Raw genomic sequence first — 17,347 nt, 5'->3', positions numbered from 1 at the left:
TCCTATCTCACAAAATTAGCATATCATTAAAAGGGTCTCTAAACGAGCTATGAACCTAATCATCTGAATCAACAAGTTAACTCTTAACACCTGCAAAAGATTCCTGAGGCCTTTAAAACTCCCAGCCTGTTTCATCACTCAAAACCCCAATCATGGGTAAGACTGCCGACCTGACTGCTGTCCAGAAGGCCACTATTGACACCCTCAAGCAAGAGGGTAAGACACAGAAAGAAATTTCTAAACGAATAGGCTGTTCCCAGAGTGCTGTATCAAGGCACCTCAATGGGAAGTCTGTGGGAAGGAAAAAGTGTGGCAGAAAACGCTGCACAACGAGAAGAGGTGACCGGACCCTGAGGAAGATTGTGGAGAAGGGCCTATTCCAGACCTTGGGGGACCTGCGGAAGCAGTGGACTGAGTCTGGAGTAAAAACATCCAGAGCCACCGTGCACAGGCGTGTGCAGGAAATGGGCTACAGGTGCCGCATTCCCCAGGTCAAGCCACTTTTGAACCAGAAACAGCGGCAGAAGCGCCTGACCTGGGCTACAGAGAAGCAGCACTGGACTGTTGCTCAGTGGTCCTAAGTACTTTTTTCAGATGAAAGCAAATTCTGCATGTCATTCGGAAATCAAGGTGCCAGAGTCTGGAGGAAGACTGGGGAGAAGGAAATGCCAAAATGCCAGAAGTCCAGTGTCAAGTACCCACAGTCAGTGATGGTCTGGGGTGCCGTGTCAACTGCTGGTGTTGGTCCACTGTGTTTTATCAAGGGCAGGGTCAATGCAGCTAGCTATCAGGAGATTTTGGAGCACTTCATGCTTCCATCTGCTGAAAAGCTTTATGGAGATGAAGATTTCATTTTTCAGCACGACCTGGCACCTGCTCACAGTGCCAAAACCACTGGTAAATGGTTTACTGACCATGGTATCACTGTGCTCAATTGGCCTGCCAACTCTCCTGACCTGAACCCCATAGAGAATCTGTGGAATATTGTGAAGAGAACGTTGAAAGACTCAAGACCCAACACTCTGGATGAGCTAAAGGCCGCTATCGAAGCATCCTGGGCCTCCATAAGACCTCAGCAGTGCCACAGGCTGATTGCCTCCATGCCACGCTGCATTGAAGCAGTCATTTCTGCAAAAGGATTCCCGACCAAGTATTGAGTGCATAACTGTACATGATTATTTGAAGGTTGACATTTTTTGTATTAAAAACACTTTTCTTTTATTGGTCGGATGAAATATGCTAATTTTGTGAGATAGGAATTTTGGGTTTTCATGAGCTGTATGCCAAAATCATCCGTATTAAGACAATAAAAGACCTGAAATATTTCAGTTAGTGTGCAATGAATCTAAAATATATGAATGTTAAATTTTCATCATGACATTATGGAAAATAATGAACTTTATCACAATATGCTAATATTTTGAGAAGGACCTGTATGCCTTCAAAAGGTCCATCACTAGATTAGAAAGGCCGAAAATGGTATTCGAAAAAATTCAGGCATATTAATACGCTGATATATGGACACAAGAACATTTAGATGTAAACAGCTGTTTCATTTCAAAAAGCCAACCAATCTGTTTTGCCTTGAATCCGAACATTGATATTTGTTATGGATGAAAAAGCTATCCCGTTTTATCAGTAGTATGTAGAAATTCAGTATATCCAAATTTAATGGACTGGGTTTAATGTAAAAAGAGTTGATTTGAGTCTGTCTTTGAACGTGCCCTCGGATAGCTTTTGTTCTGATTTGGAAATAACATTAAAAAACTGAAATAATATGGAGGGGGTTCTGGGAAAACAGCAATAAAAGCAGCATAAAAGGCACATAGAGAAAGCTTACTGTTCAGAGGCCAACAGCACAGAGGGAAAAAGAGGAAATGGTCGATTTGAGAAATGTACAATTAAAGTTTGTACATGATGCACATCTATTTCATTATCTGAATGTTTTGGTAAGGAAACAGTTACTAATGTCCTTACATGAGGTTGGGGTGAACACCTATCTAAATGTTTAGACAGGTGTTCTCTCTACACACTGTTACACACTGTGTCTTTAAGTCATACTGGTTTTCTAATAGAAGTCTATAAATAAAAGGGTGAAATAATGCAGCGGATGTTCTGTTACACCCTGTATCATATTTAATTTAGAGAAAGTACTCTTTTTCTTTAAAAAAGAAAAGAGTATTGCATAAATAATTATTGCAAATGGTGTCTCAGTCCTTTTACAAAAGAAATTAAATAACTAACAGCTACCAAATTTGATTGTTATTTGGAAGAGTGGAAAGATTAACATAATACACAAATGATTTGCCAATTTTACTTTAAATTAAAAATGTTCATTTTATATTTAAAAACAAGATTTGTTGTCTTTATAACTACTGTACTCAAAGCTCTGCATAAGAATGCTTGTGTGCAAATGTGCTGTGGGTCCTACAGTTATGTCTTTCTGTACAAAAGAAAAATCCTCCCCAATATTCTCCCAAGGATGATGTGTGCAAAATTCAGATAAGGGGGATAAGAATTTTTTCAGATAAAAACCTTATGAGAATAGAGCTGTATGTAGTCAACATTTAATATTACCACAGCCTAAATATTGTAGAATTTTGTACCTGTTTTAATCTGTAGCCAAGTTACCACATAGAACAAGGTGGAGATCCAAATGTTTGAGGAGCTAGTAGTAGTAGTAGTAGTAGGAAGACAAGACTGGATTTATGAAAGGGAATATTCCCCCTACCATAATGCACTCTTACTTGTATATGCATAAAGTTATAATACATTTTTTTTAAAGCTTTTACAGCTGGAAAAACAAACCAGCACATCTCAATAATTCTTTATCTGATGTTGGCTGCACCAGTCTCCATCTAGCTCTGTCTCTGGTGTGCTTCTCTCTTACACCACTCATCTGCACATCCTCTTTTAATACTTCCATGAACCTTCTCTGTGGTCTTTAGTGCTCCCTCCTCTGTGGCAACTGCACAATTACTATCCTAAAACATTTCTGTGATTATTCAAAAACAGCCTTGTTCAATGGCATTATTTATAATGATTGAGGTTATTAAGGACCACATATCAAATTTCTGAACATGAGCAGAAATTTGTGTTGGTCACAAGCATAACTGCAGAGGAAAACCTTTATTTGAGAACTGCTGATGCAACACACACCCAAACACTCATTCTCACACATGCACCCCCTCTTGTTTTTAAAGCTGCTGTGATAGTACTAAAAGAATCTGTACAATATTTAAATACTGTATTTATAGAAATAAAATACTATGATCTGGCCTGCACTTTTTATTCACAGTTACACCTGAATCAAAACCCTACCAAGCAGGAAGCAGTGTTTCCAAAGCTACTCAGAGGTCACAACAAATGAAGGCAACAGGGAAGGGAAGGCTGTTCTTGCTTTCAGATTGAGTTTGGAGCAAAGTTCAGTTTTCCTTTTGGGGTTATTTGTCCTCATACAAAGCAGCACAGCATTTGATTTGATCTGTGGTAATTAAAAGAGTAATGTTAATTCTCCAACCAAAGTAAACATTATCTGGGGGTAATTGAAATAAGACTATGAGGTTTGGAAAAACATTTTCCAAAAGGGTTCTTTTGTGAGGTGTAATGCTTGTTATAAAGATCATAACAATCCTGTAAACACAGGTAAGAAGCCAAGTAGCAAATTATTGATGCATGTGCAAAATATGTCTGTAATGTTACGTTACCTACTTAGCTTTTCAGTGACTAAATATGAAATTATTTGCAATGAAACTGGCCCAGATAGAAGTCAATGAATATGTGATTCACAGTTTAATAACTTTGTTCAGCCTGGTATAGGTCACTGGTCATATTTTCAGATAGTCAACTTCATCCACTTGCTGCAGAGTTCAATACAAGACGAATGCTAATAGAAGCTCTATTTTCTCTCGGATAGGAATCCTAAAGCAGTTAAGCAGTGATTAATATTTGGTTAATACAGAACAACTCTAATATCAGTTGTTACCAATGTTGTTACTTTCAAATACTTGCTGAAAATGTAGCAGAATAAGCATTCATTTAATCTTCTACAGAATATGGACGGAGAACCTTGTGGACAGGGTGCTGGGATGAGAGAGCTTTTGTGAGGAATTATTTTTAGCCACCAGTCACCTACTTCGTTCTGCTTAGTTTGGCAAAAAGGCCTTTCTGTATGATCAGACTAAATATTATGGTAGGGGTTACATGGGTGGGCTACAGATGAAACTGTAATTTTTAAGAAGCCATTGATTACTGAGGCTAAGTTAATTAATTTATATATCTACGTAGCTTTAAGACTGCAAAAACATTCCATGACAGCAGAGATCAACTAGCCCCTCTGATCCATAGCTATGTTAAAACAAACGGCTTCCATTAACATTCCCAGGAAATAACAGGGAATTATTGTTACTTGCACTATATAGACTTGAGGGATTGAATTGCACTTTGGATATTTTGAAACATGTTTTTGACAGTTAAAGAGCTAAATAATACCTAACAAGCTTAATAATCCTTAAAGATGGTAAACAAATGCTGCCAAAATGTAGATAAAGTATGGAAAAATTACCCTCGTATTTCCCTAGGGCAAGTTATCATAAAGTAGTTTTTTCAACAATGGGCCTTGCACACTGGTCTAATTCAGATACTTGAAAACAGCAAAACTCAGAACATACAAAAAAATGATGCAAATAAAATATCTGGGTGACTATGAATTCTGTGTGAAGCACATATGTGGCTTGCCTCTAGAATACACTGTAAGAAAATGTGTAATAATACATAGTGACTCAGGATTCAGCAAACAGATATCAGAAATAGAAAAGTACTAATGGCTTTCCCTTTCAAACCTGACAAAATAAACAGGGCTTGTTTTAAGCCTTTTAACACTACAGAGCTCCTCAGTAAATAAAGTGGAAACATGGAAACCAGTGACAGCTAAAACAAACTGTATTTGATCCCTTGTCTTAAACTGTACAATCAACCATTTAGGGGGATTAAGCTGAACACTATCACCATTCTAAATCACAAGTGTCTAAACCTAGAATGTTATTATACTTTGCAAATTTCTGGTTAATATTCATTGTTGTTATGTGGATGCTGTGTTTTCTTGTCTAATGCTTCTGGGAATTCTGGAAGCTAAACTCTCATACAGCCTTAGTGGCTAAGGAAGTCAATGCTAGCTTTGACAGTGCGCCCAGTGGACACATCTATTGCTATGGCTCGAATCTCTGTGTCACCAAACTGCATGAGGGTCTGGATCTCCCGACGTGGTGCTGAGCTTTCTGTTCCACTTACATCTAAGCGAAGTGTCCCACACTTCTTGACACCTGGCTCACTGATAAACCCCACCCTCTCCTTTTCTGAACAGTAGACATGGATAACTATAATCTGCTGGGATGGCTTTGCCGGCGTATAGCTGCGCTTTACCATCTCACCCAGCGCCACGGATTGGTCAGCAGCAATGAAGGTATCAAAGACATCAGTGCACCAGCGTGTCCCATCCTTTATCAACAGTTTCTCTGATGGGTGCTTGCCCTCCACAAAGCGATTGAGGACACCTACTCCATATGTTAGGGGTGAACGACGAACTTTAATGACACTAGGGTCTAGGCCAAACAGCACAGCACCTTTCAGGATGGTTAGGCCAACATCGTGGGGGATGATAATTCTGCAGCGGCTCTGAAGCATGTTCTGGACAGCTTGCTGCAGCAGGGCAGACTCTGCAAAACCTCCAACAAGGAACAGGAACTTAATGTCGCTAACCTCTGGCTTATCAAAGAGCTCGGCTAGAGAAGACAAAAAATGAACATTATTAACAAACAACAAAGTGGACAAAGTTCATTACTATGAAGTAATCTGAAAATATAAATTCAGTGCAGAAAAAACCCTGAGTCAAAGCAATTATATAAAATAAATCACTGGTGGCACAGGAATTGAGACCCCTTTTATCACGTTTGTACAACCCCCTCCTACCAAAAGGACAACAGTTAGTCTTCTTGTAACATTTCACAAGGTTGGAGCATATGAAGAGAGGGGTCTTTGACCATTTCTCTTCGTACAAACTCTCTAGATGGCCCAGAGTCCTTCATCCTATCCTCTCTGATCCTCTCTTCTCTTCAGTAGCTCAGCCACAGGTTTTCTACAAGGTTTAAGTCTGGGGACTAAAATGATCATAGGGGGTTGATTTTATGTCTGGTGACCCATATGTGATGATTTGAAAATTTATTTTGGATTATTATCCTGCTAACAGATGCAATGATGGCCCCCTTTTCACTTTACAGGCTTTCAGATTTGATTTTAAATCTCCCATTATTTAAAAGAGCTCATGATACCGTGCAATCTAACAAGGTTCCAAGCGCCTTTCGAATAGACACAAAGCAGACTCTTCACCCTATTTAGCATTGACATGGTTCTTTTTCCACATACCCCATCTTTGTTGCACTCCTAACTCTTCTGGATGTGTGCTGCCCAAAAGCTCAATCTCTCTTCTGCTCAAAGCAAATGGTTCCTGTTAAAGCCCCAGTATAGTTTAGTGAACTCCAAATCTTTATGTCTGTGATGGTTGGGCAGAAAAAGCTTCATCCTAGCTTCCAGAAACACTTGCAGGCATGAAACATCAACATAAACATCTAATGGTTGTGATGGAGATTTGGTGACTCTGAGGGGGAACACACATAGGGAGTTTTGTTTATATCCTGGGTCCCAGATTTCTGATCAATGTTTCTGTTCCTAGAAAATAGGATCAACTTAAAAATTAAAGTATAAATAAAAACATGCTTGAATGACACTTGTTTTGAAGGGGTAGTAAAGAGTACTAACAATTGTGCCAATTGTGATTTTTTACTTGGGATTAGTTTCCCTACTCGATGTGTACTCTAGAAATAGGATTTGATTAAATGTTTATCAGGGTGGGCAAAATATGTAAATGGTTTCTCACTTCAGGCAACTTTGGTATGTCATCTTTGTGCACTTCATTTTCTATGTTTTATTTTTTGTTTTATTGCTTAAACTCTGTAGAACAGCACATTCATCCATGATGACCTGTAGACATTATTTTAGCAGACAATGTAAGACAAACATTCTGGCTGGTCTGCTGAAATTGTTTACAAGAAGCTGGAAAATTCATAATTTGAGTATTTTACATATCACCATTATTACACAAGGCAATCCAAACTGCTTGAGTATTGTACTCTCCTGTTCCTTAACCAGTGTTTGATTTCATACTGTGATGACATCTTTCAAAAAAAAAGAAATCCCAAGTATATTCTTCAATTGTGAGGTAGTTGCATCTGTTTTCAGCACATCATGATGCATTTACCTCAAAAACAGAAAAATATTTTTGGGGCCTTCATGGTAAATATAGACAAAATAAACACTGTAAAGAAAATTCTTCCCGGAAAAGAAGACATTTATATCTACATAAGGTAATCTAGTTGTTTAAGCTCACATGTTTAATCTGTTATTTAACATTTTTCTTATCTTTCAACAATATGGACATTGAAGAAATTGATAAGTTGTGTCCTAAACATATCTATCTTCCACCTAACTATGAGAAAACTGGCCTTCTAAACAAAACCTATTATCAGAATGATTTCATTCCAACATTTGTTTGACAATAAAGTTCCCGGGCAGTTACATATTTCTTTAAACATTGACTTTATAAATAGAGCTTACTGAGATGTTGGATGATGTGGTCTATGGTTGGTTTGAAGAGTGTATTCATTGCATCTGGGCTCATCCTCAGCATCCCCTGAGATGACCATTTAACAAAGTCCACACTAAAGAGGAAAGGAAAAATCACTTTAATGCAAAGCTTGTCGCATAGCTCAACTAAAGAAATCAGAGGAATAAAACAATTTCACAGACTGCAAATTTTTCAACCATATCATTAATTGGTAGGACTCTCCTTGTTGTTTGACAGAGTTGCAATGTAACCAAAATGCCAAAATAGCTGTAATAACAGTAAAAAGGCAGCATTTAAAATGATAACCATTTTAATGAAAATTTACAGTCAAGCACAAAATTCTTCATAGGCCCTGACAGATTTATACTTAAAATATATTATCAAGAATCTCAAAGAATGTCAAATTCTTGTTTCAACCAAGAATTTTGTATCTTACTGGGAATTAAACAGGCTTCTTAGACACTGTTATTGTGGAAAGCCATACTTGGGCTAACTGGGGGGGGGGGGGGGTTTCATACGTATACATACGTCAAATACCAAATACGTCATCATGTTTTCACTCTGCCTTGAACAGAGAAATCTGTTCAATATTGCGGTCCTCTCGAGCGACAGGAGAGTACATTTGGGATAACTTGTCGATAGACCAAGACTTTATTAAGTTTTAGCTTGTTGTAAAGTTGCAAAGATATAAGGCAGCTAAGAAACAGTTTTTAGTTTTGAATGTGAAATAAAAACTCCCTGATTGCGCACACCCCTTTTAGTCAGGTGGTGTTCGCGACCCTTTCTTTGAACATTTGTCGTTCTTACTATTTTAACCAATTATGTGCCAGGGCAAAAATAATAGATAATACAGAGAAAATGTAAAAATCACACGCCTGAGAAAAGTTTGCCTGATTTAGATATAAAACTAATTTCAACAGCAGCCTCAAATCCTGCGCTCACGTTAACAATCCATTAAAAATTGGATTTTTGCTCCATATCTGTTTCTACATTGGCAGATTTTTAAATTATACACAACAACAGTTATTTTTGCATTACTACTGTTTGAGTATACAACAGTGTGTGTTTTCTCATTTAAGTCGTCAAGTGTTTTATTTTGATTTGGCTTTGACAAACAATTTTTCGGTTCTTAATGACTTAGTGAGGTTTAGTAGCAGCTTCTATCTTCAACGGTTACAACTAATATCCAGATTCAAAGCTAGCTAGAAATTGCATATTGAGTGTACAATCTTTTTCTGAAACTTTTTCTCTGCCAAGGTTAAAGACGCCAAGGCAGAAGCTGAGGTTTTAATTCACAGACCTTCCAGTGGTGACACTAAACACAGGTGAATTGAGATATTTTTTCTTTCTACACTGAAAAAAACAATTTTCAAGAAAGTAAAAAACCCTTGTTTATAGACATTCTTTCTTATTTTTTGCCTAAAAAGAAAAAAAATATTCTTTACAAGCAGGTTTTGCACAAGAAAATCAAGCTCATTCTAGGAATATATGTCTAACTTTTTCTTAAGATATTTCAGCTCATCTTCAGCTTTATTTACCAGTTATAAAGTATGACACTGGTTTGGGTGAAAATCCAGAATAAGGATAAGATTATTTTTCTTATTGAAAGAGGAAGGCCACTTAAACAACTTCTCAATTTAATAAATGTATTTAATGACACTAAAGTTTGATATGGCTGTCAAGTTTCACAAAACATGTGTTTTTACGTTAACAAAAGCTGCAAGACTCAAAGCACATGGTAAACATGAAATACAGTTAAGCAAGACCCATTTGAAAACATACCATACAGGACAACTCATAGCTTTCACTTTAGGCCAGGTCAACATATGAACACCTTTAGCATTTTTTTATCCATCTTCACTATGACAATCATGAGCCAGCTACAACAGCATTCGACTGTCAGTCCTTGCTAGACAAGGCAACCATTAAATTCTCAAAATTGCTGCAAAACTGTCCAAAACAATAATCTGATGAGTCAGTGCATCCATGTACAACAGAGTACCTTTTGTAATATATCAGGTGAGCTTATGTGTAGACCAATTACATCACCCAGGTAATATTTCATAACAGCATATGTCATATTTGTGTGAAACTGTAATAAGGAAAGAAATCTATAAGTTTATCAGCAGATATCAGTTCTGTTGCTTGTGCAATGTTTGGAATCTCTATCTTACATGACATGAAATTTCTGTCATAATAAATGGTATTGGGCTGTTGGAATTCAAAACAATACAATGATGAATTGATCACATAGATATTTCTCACAAGCCCAAATATACAGGTCCTTCTCAAAATATTAGCATATTGTGATAAAGTTTATTATTTTCCATAATGTCATGATGAAAATTTAACATTCATATATTTTAGATTCATTGCACACTAACTGAAATATTTCAGGTCTTTTATTGTCTTAATACGGATGATTTTGGCATACAGCTCATGAAAACCCAAAATTCCTATCTCACAAAATTAGCATATCATTAAAAGGGTCTCTAAACGAGCTATGAACCTAATCATCTGAATCAACGAGTTAACTCTAAACACCTGCAAAAGATTCCTGAGGCCTTTAAAACTCCCAGCCTGGTTCATCACTCAAAACCCCAATCATGGGTAAGACTGCTGACCTGACTGCTGTCCAGAAGGCCACTATTGACACCCTCAAGCAAGAGGGTAAGACACAGAAAGAAATTTCTGAATGAATAGGCTGTTCCCAGAGTGCTGTATCAAGGCACCTCAGCGGGAAGTCTGTGGGAAAGAAAAAGTGTGTCAGAAAACGCTGCGCAACGAGAAGAGGTGACCGGACCCTGAGGAAGATTGTGGAGAAGGGCCGATTCCAGACCTTGGGGGACTTGCGGAAGCAGTGAACTGAGTCTGGAGTAGAAACATCCAGAGCCACCGTGCACAGGCGTGTGCAGGAAATGGGCTACAGGTGCCGCTTTCCCCTGGTCAAGCCACTTTTGAACCAGAAACAGCGGCAGAAGCGCCTGACCTGGGCTACAGAGAAGCAGCACTGGACTGTTGCTCAGTGGCCCAAAGTACTTTTTTCGGATTAAAGCAAATTCTGCATGTCATTCGGAAATCAAGGTGCCAGAGTCTGGAGGAAGACTGGGGAGAAGGAAATGCCAAAATGCCAGAAGTCCAGTGTCAAGTACCCACAGTCAGTGATGGTCTGGGGTGCCGTGTCAGCTGCTGGTGTTGGTCCACTGTGTTTTATCAAGGGCAGGGTCAATGCAGCTAGCTATCAGGAGATTTTGGAGCACTTCATGCTTCCATCTGCTGAAAAGCTTTATGGAGATGAAGATTTCATTTTTCAGCACGACCTGGTACCTGCTCACAGTGCCAAAACCACTGGTAAATAAATGGTTTACTGACCATGGTATCACTGTGCTCAATTGGCCTGCCAACTCTCCTGACCTGAACCCCATAGAGAATCTGTGGGATATTGTGAAGAGAACGTTGAGAGACTCAAGACCCAACACTCTGGATGAGCTAAAGGCCGCTATCAAAGCATCCTGGGCCTCCATAAGACCTCAGCAGTGCCACAGGCTGATTGCCTCCATGCCACGCCGCATTGAAGCAGTCATTTCTGCCAAAGGATTCCCGACCAAGTATTGAGTGCATAACTGTACATGATTATTTGAAGGTTGACGTTTTTTGTATTAAAAACACTTTTCTTTTATTGGTCGGATGAAATATGCTAATTTTGTGAGATAGGAATTTTGGGTTTTCATGAGCTGTATGCCAAAATCATCCGTATTAACACACTAAAAGACCTGAAATATTTCAGTTAGTGTGCAATGAATCTAAAATATATGAATGTTAAATTTTCATCATTACATTATGGAAAATAAGGAACTTTATCACAATATGCTAATATTTTGAGAAGGACCTGTAGGTAAACCACTAGAATCAACAGAACTCACTGTTAATGACCTATTCCTCATGTATTTGTTACCATTTAGATTAAGCAATTTAACACTCACTGCATGGTTTACTTCATCATTTTCATGGAAGGCCCTCATCTTTTATTTTAAGTATGAATTGTTGCTTATTTCTGATGTTGGTCCTAATGTTCATTCATTTGAAAAAAATGTGGTGGTCAAAACTACCCACATTCTGACAACATTCATACATTCAGGTGACTGTGGCTCAGTAGGAAGAGTAGTTGTCTTGCAATCAGAAGGTTATGGGTTCGATTCCAACTTCCTCCTGCCATATGTTGATGTGCCCCTGGGCAAGGCACTTAACCTCAAGTTGCCTACCGATCTGCATATTGGTGTATGAATGTGTGAGCGTTAGTGAGTGCGATTGGGTGAATGTGGCTCTAGTGTAAAGCGCTTTGAGCGGTCTGTATGACTGGAAAAGCGCTATATAAGTTCAGTCCATTTACATTTGATTATGCTTTATTAAAGACTTGCAGACATTTCAAATTTATTTTTGATGCCTATTGTTTGAAAAAGCAGTTTGGGATGGTGTGTGAATCAAATAATGTTGTTTTAGTGTGATATTGTTATCTGGGAAAAGGTTTTTCATATACTTAAAGTGCTGTTCAATGAGTGTTTTAAACTTGTTAATTGTCTGTAGACCAATGATAGAAGCAAGTAAAATCTGAACTATCTCTATGAGCTCAAGGATGACCGCATAGTGTTCAGTACCTTTTGCTGTATCAATCAGAAAAGGCAGAATTTTCAGCAGAACAATAATTTGCACAGTGGCGCAGTTGGTAGCAATGTTGCCTTGCAGCAAGAAGGTCCTGGGTTCAATTCCTGGCCTGGGGTCTTTCTGCATGGAGTTTGCATGTTCTCCCCGTGCATGCGTGGGTTCTCACCGGGTACTCCGGCTTCCTCCCACAGTCCAAAGACATGCCTGTTAGGTTAATTGGTAACTCTAAATTTCCCTTAGGTGTATGAATGAGTGTGTGCATGGTTGTATGTGTGTTGCCCTGCGATGGACTGGCGACCTGTCCAGGGTGTACCCTGCCTCTCGCCCATAGACTGCTGGAGATAGGCACCAGCTACCCCGTGACCCACTATGGAATAAGCGGTAGAAAATGACTGACTGACTGACAATAATTTGCCCCGAGGACTGCTTCAACTTATTGTCACTAGAAACTAAAGTACTGTAGGTAATAGGGCTTGGTTTATCTCCAATATCAACTGGAGAGTAAGGGAAACCAGTTACAGCAGCATTGAAGAGAGCTAAGTCTAGATCTCTCACAAGAACTAAGTCTTTCAACACACACTTTATTTCTAATGGAGCAATCCCTTCAAAATTTACATGCATCATGTCTTGGAGTGTTTGTTGGATCAAGTTAAAGGCTGGGAAATCAATAAGTTTGCTTCTTCTGTTTATACCATATGTTGTTTTTAAGCTGTTTCTGAGATACCGGTTCCCCCCAAGGCTGTGTTCTCTCTCCTCTGCTCTTCTCCCTGTACACCAACAGCTGCACCTCCAGTCACCAGTCTGTCAAGCTTCTGAAGTTTGCGGACGACACCACCCTGATCGGACTCATCTCTGATGGTGACGAGTCCGCGTACAGATGGGAAGTGGACCATCTGTTGGACTGGTGCAGCCAGAACAACCTTGAGCTCAACGCTCTAAAGACAGTGGAGATGGTTGTGAACTTCAGGCAGAACCCAGCCCCACCTGCCCCCATCACCCTCTGTGACTCCACAATTGACACTGTGGAATCTTTCCGCTTCCTGGGAACCATCATCTCCCAGGATCTCAAGTGGGAGCCAAACATCAGCTCCCTCATCAAGAAAGCCCAGCAGAGGATGTTCTTCCTGCGGCAGCTGAAGAAATTCAACCTGCCAAAGACTATGATGGTGCACTTCTACACAGCCATCATTGAGTCCATCCTCACCTCCTCCATCACCATCTGGTACGCCGCTGCTACAGCCAAGGATAAGGGCAGGCTGCAGCGTGTCATTCGGTCTGCTGAGAAGGTGATTGGCTGCAGTCTACTGTCGCTCCAGGAACTGTACACCTCCAGGACCCTGAAGCGGGCAGGGAAGATTCTGGCTGATCCCTCCCACCCCGGTCACAGACTCTTTGAGACTCTCCCCTCTGGCAGGAGGCTGCGGTCCATCCGGACCAAAACCTCACGCCACAAGAACAGTTTTTTCCCATCTGCCACCAGCCTGGTTAACAAAGCCCGGAAACCACCCTGACACTCTCCCTTTCCCCCACACCCCCCCTTTTTTTGCTGACAGGACACCTGTAACCTGTAACTCTATGCGTTACATTAACGCTCAGCTTGGACTCCTGCTTACTTGCACTGCTTTACTTGCACAATGATCACCTGCACTGTTGTATTGCTCTTGCATCTTATACTGCTCTACATTTACTCTCACTCACTTAAAACTGTGCACTTATATTTATATTATATTGTAGATATGTTTGTACTGTTTAATTTGTACTGTATTGCACCGACTACGCCAAAACAAATTCCTTGTATGTCCAAAAACGTACTTGGCAATAAAGCTTTTCTGATTCTGATTCTGATTCTGATACTCTGTGTTGGCCTTCTCAATTTCACTTCACTGCCAGAAATATCGTTCAAATGTCCGTTCCTCAGAGTTATCCTCATCAAAATGAATTTGCATGTCCTCAAATAAACATTCAGGCTGCCTGCATTTACTATATGCAAAACCAACACCCTCTTTGAACCCACAAAGCTCATGTTGAGCCAATGTATCTCCACATATTGAAACTAATGCTTCAAATATTTCACGTTCACCATTTCCAGTTTGAATTTTAACTCCATTATATAGCTTTACTAAGTCCCCATGCAGCGTTTGCAAGATTCTATCTACACCACATTCAGAAAGTTCACTTTTTTTGCAGTGGCAAGTAGACAAATTGCAGCTAGTTTTGAACAATATTTAGGATTAATGTTTCCCAAAGAATAATAGAACATTACCAACTTCTTTTTGGAGGCATGAGACCCAAGTGGGTTACAAATTTGAATTTCATCTGAGTAAAGGATTATCTGTAAGGCAGAGGGTGTGCGGAGGTGTGCGGAAAATAAAGGGTGAGACTTCATTAGTTCCCCATCTATGATGTCATACAAATACTCATTTCTGTAATTCTGCTCCTCAGTCCTTGAGGCAGACACCCTGTCTACTTTTAAGGTTAGGCTTAAAACTTTCCTTTTTGATAAAGCTTATAGTTAGAGTGGCTTAGTTGGTTGGAGTAAGGGGGAGTCAGGTTTAGCCTAAACCGGCTCAGTTATGGTTGAGGTGCAAACACACCCTCCGTTTCTGCTACCTGTGTGACCCCTTCTCTTTTCCGATGGTTATAATCAGTATGACAGAGAGAGGTATCCCAATCGTGGTTTTTAGTATAACAATGACCATCAGTGGGACCCTTTGTGGGGTGCCTTGCTATAGGCTTAGGCTGCTGGAGGACATAACGACCACTTTCACCCTCTTCGCTACATTCTCACACTACTCTCCAATTTTGCATTATTTGCTGTTATTTCAGCTTTTAACCTTGTTCTCTCTATTCTCTTCCTAGAAGCTACACCTGGCCTGGCTCTGTGTCTACCTGTGACACATTTCTGGAGAGGGGAAGCGTCCGAGTTTCTGCTGGCAACATCTTAATGCTCACAGTCTACCGATGATCCACATAGCCGTGTCTTTTAGTGTTTAACCCTTTCTCTCTCCTAGACATGGTGATTGACTGAGCTTAACTGTAACAAACTATGTGCTCTCTTTCAGACTCTAACCTTGAAAACTGGCTCAGAGTTTATCTGTTCTTTCTTTCTAGATGAAACGACTAAAGGAGCTACATCCATTAACATTTACTTTTCCTTCCCATAGAAAGTACTCCTGGATCAGTGCTTCTGTGTTCTTTTTGTGTCTCTGCTCTGTTCTCTCAAACCCCCAGTGGGTCGTGGCAGATGGCTGCTCACACTGAGCCTGGTTCTGGTTCTGCTGGAGGTTTCTTCCTGTTAAAAGGGAGTATTTCCTCTCCACTGTCGCTACACGCATGCTCAGTATGAGGGATTGCTGCAAAGTCAACGCCAGTGACTGTCCACTGTCTCTAAATGCTCATCCGGGAGGAGGGAATGCTGCAAGTCACTGACTGGATGCAATCTGCTGGGTTTCTTTAGATAGAAAAACTTTTTATCCAATTTGAATAAAAAGCTAACTCCAACTGCACTGTTCAATTGTTAGGATTAATTGGAATGTATGTACCTGACTGTTGTGAAGTGCCTTGAGACAACATATGTTGCGAATTGGCGCTATATAAATAAAACTGAATTGATTTTTTACCATGCAAGTGGTATGCCCAACAGAAACCTCATCAGACTCTACAAAATTGACATTTTTCTTTATCACACTGCCCTGCCTGTATGTTGTTGAAATAAAAGCAAATGGATCCTCAATCTTGTCGAACAGTGCCAAAGCGTCTTTTTCAGGTTCACTTCCTTGATGCTGTTGGAAAGCCTTTTGTAGCTGACTTCTCAGATTAGTCACCAATGTTTCTTGACACTGGTGCATTGCTGCAACGATATCATTAACACCCCTCTGAAAAACAGACAAAAAAGAGAACAAATTTAGCTCAGTAATTTGCTAAAAAAGGGATAATTGTGTTGTGCACCTCCTTTTAGGTTTAGACAATAGACCACTTATTGTATAAGCATTAATAATGGTATGATAAACACCTGAAGAATCTCAAAGCCCTTATCATCTGAATAATGGGAGACAGTTTACAATTGTGTATTTATTCAGTGTGTTGAGCAAGAACAAATGCCTATTACTACAAAACAACATAATGGATAGATGTAATTTGCATCACAGAAAAAGAAAGCACGTACAAGGGTTGCATGTTACAAAAAAGGACACAAGTAAACTCCAAAGGTGGAAGCACATACACAAACATTCAAAAGTTTGGACTCACCTTCTAATTCAATAATTTGTCTTTATTTTTATTAATACCTCTGGTAACTCTTTTAAGACAGCTGGAAAACCATTTAAGGTGACTGCCTCATGGAGAAAATGCCAAGAGTTTGCAAAGCAGTAATTAAAGCAAATGGGGGCTATTATGAGGAATCTAAAATATAAAAGATGTTTTGAGTTTTTTCACAATTTTGTGGTTGCTTCATATTTCTTTCTTTTGCTTAATAGTTTTGATGTCTTCACTGTGTATCTACAGTGTAGAAAGTAATAAAAATGAGGAAAAGCCATTGAATGACTGAGGTGAGTCCAAACCTTTGACTCGTCGGGTTTAGTTTTTAATAGTTCCTATTAGATAATCTTTAATAAATTACATTAAAGGCTGTTACGTTTTAGGGAAAATGTTAATATGAAATGATGGAATTTAACAAAACAAATAACCGTAGCCACCTGCTAAAATGGTAATTATAATTTTGCATGAGCACAAACCTGTGAAAGACGATGTTTTTCTCTTGCAGTCAATACAAAAGTTGTTGCTTGTCTCCTAAGAGCATCGTGGCTGGAGTCATCCTTCAGAAACAGGAAATAAATGTAAGTGTAATAAACTGGTGTAATAAACTGGTAAAAAGTTTTATCAAAAAAGTTATTGTGTTTAAGAGTTCTATGTCAATAGACTTACCATAGTTTGGCATGATGCTGCGCCATCTACAAACTCACTTGGACAAGCAACTTGAATGTTTGGAGTCAATGAACCATTGATGGT

At 39.3% G+C, this 17,347-nt stretch overlaps 1 protein-coding gene across 2 annotated transcripts in view; it reads right to left on the bottom strand.

Annotated features, from left to right (window-relative positions):
• Positions 1-1,353: 1,353 nt before the first annotated feature.
• hspa12a (heat shock protein 12A) overlaps positions 1,354-17,347 on the bottom strand; it is a 110,004-nt gene continuing 94,010 nt past the window's right edge. For both annotated transcript variants that reach the window (XM_047351940.1, XM_047351941.1), the window contains 2 exons: positions 7,669-7,772; positions 1,354-5,780 (listed from right to left, as the gene is read on the bottom strand). In XM_047351940.1, coding sequence (XP_047207896.1) covers positions 5,149-5,780; positions 7,669-7,772 — 736 coding nt within the window. In that variant the 3' untranslated portion in view covers positions 1,354-5,148. The remainder of the gene's footprint in view (positions 5,781-7,668; positions 7,773-17,347) is intronic.

This window comes from Girardinichthys multiradiatus, chromosome 22, assembly GCF_021462225.1.
Source record: "Girardinichthys multiradiatus isolate DD_20200921_A chromosome 22, DD_fGirMul_XY1, whole genome shotgun sequence".
Lineage (NCBI taxonomy): Eukaryota > Metazoa > Chordata > Actinopteri > Cyprinodontiformes > Goodeidae > Girardinichthys > Girardinichthys multiradiatus.
Note: the sequence above shows the minus strand (reverse complement) of the source record. Positions and strands in the feature narration are given on the sequence as shown.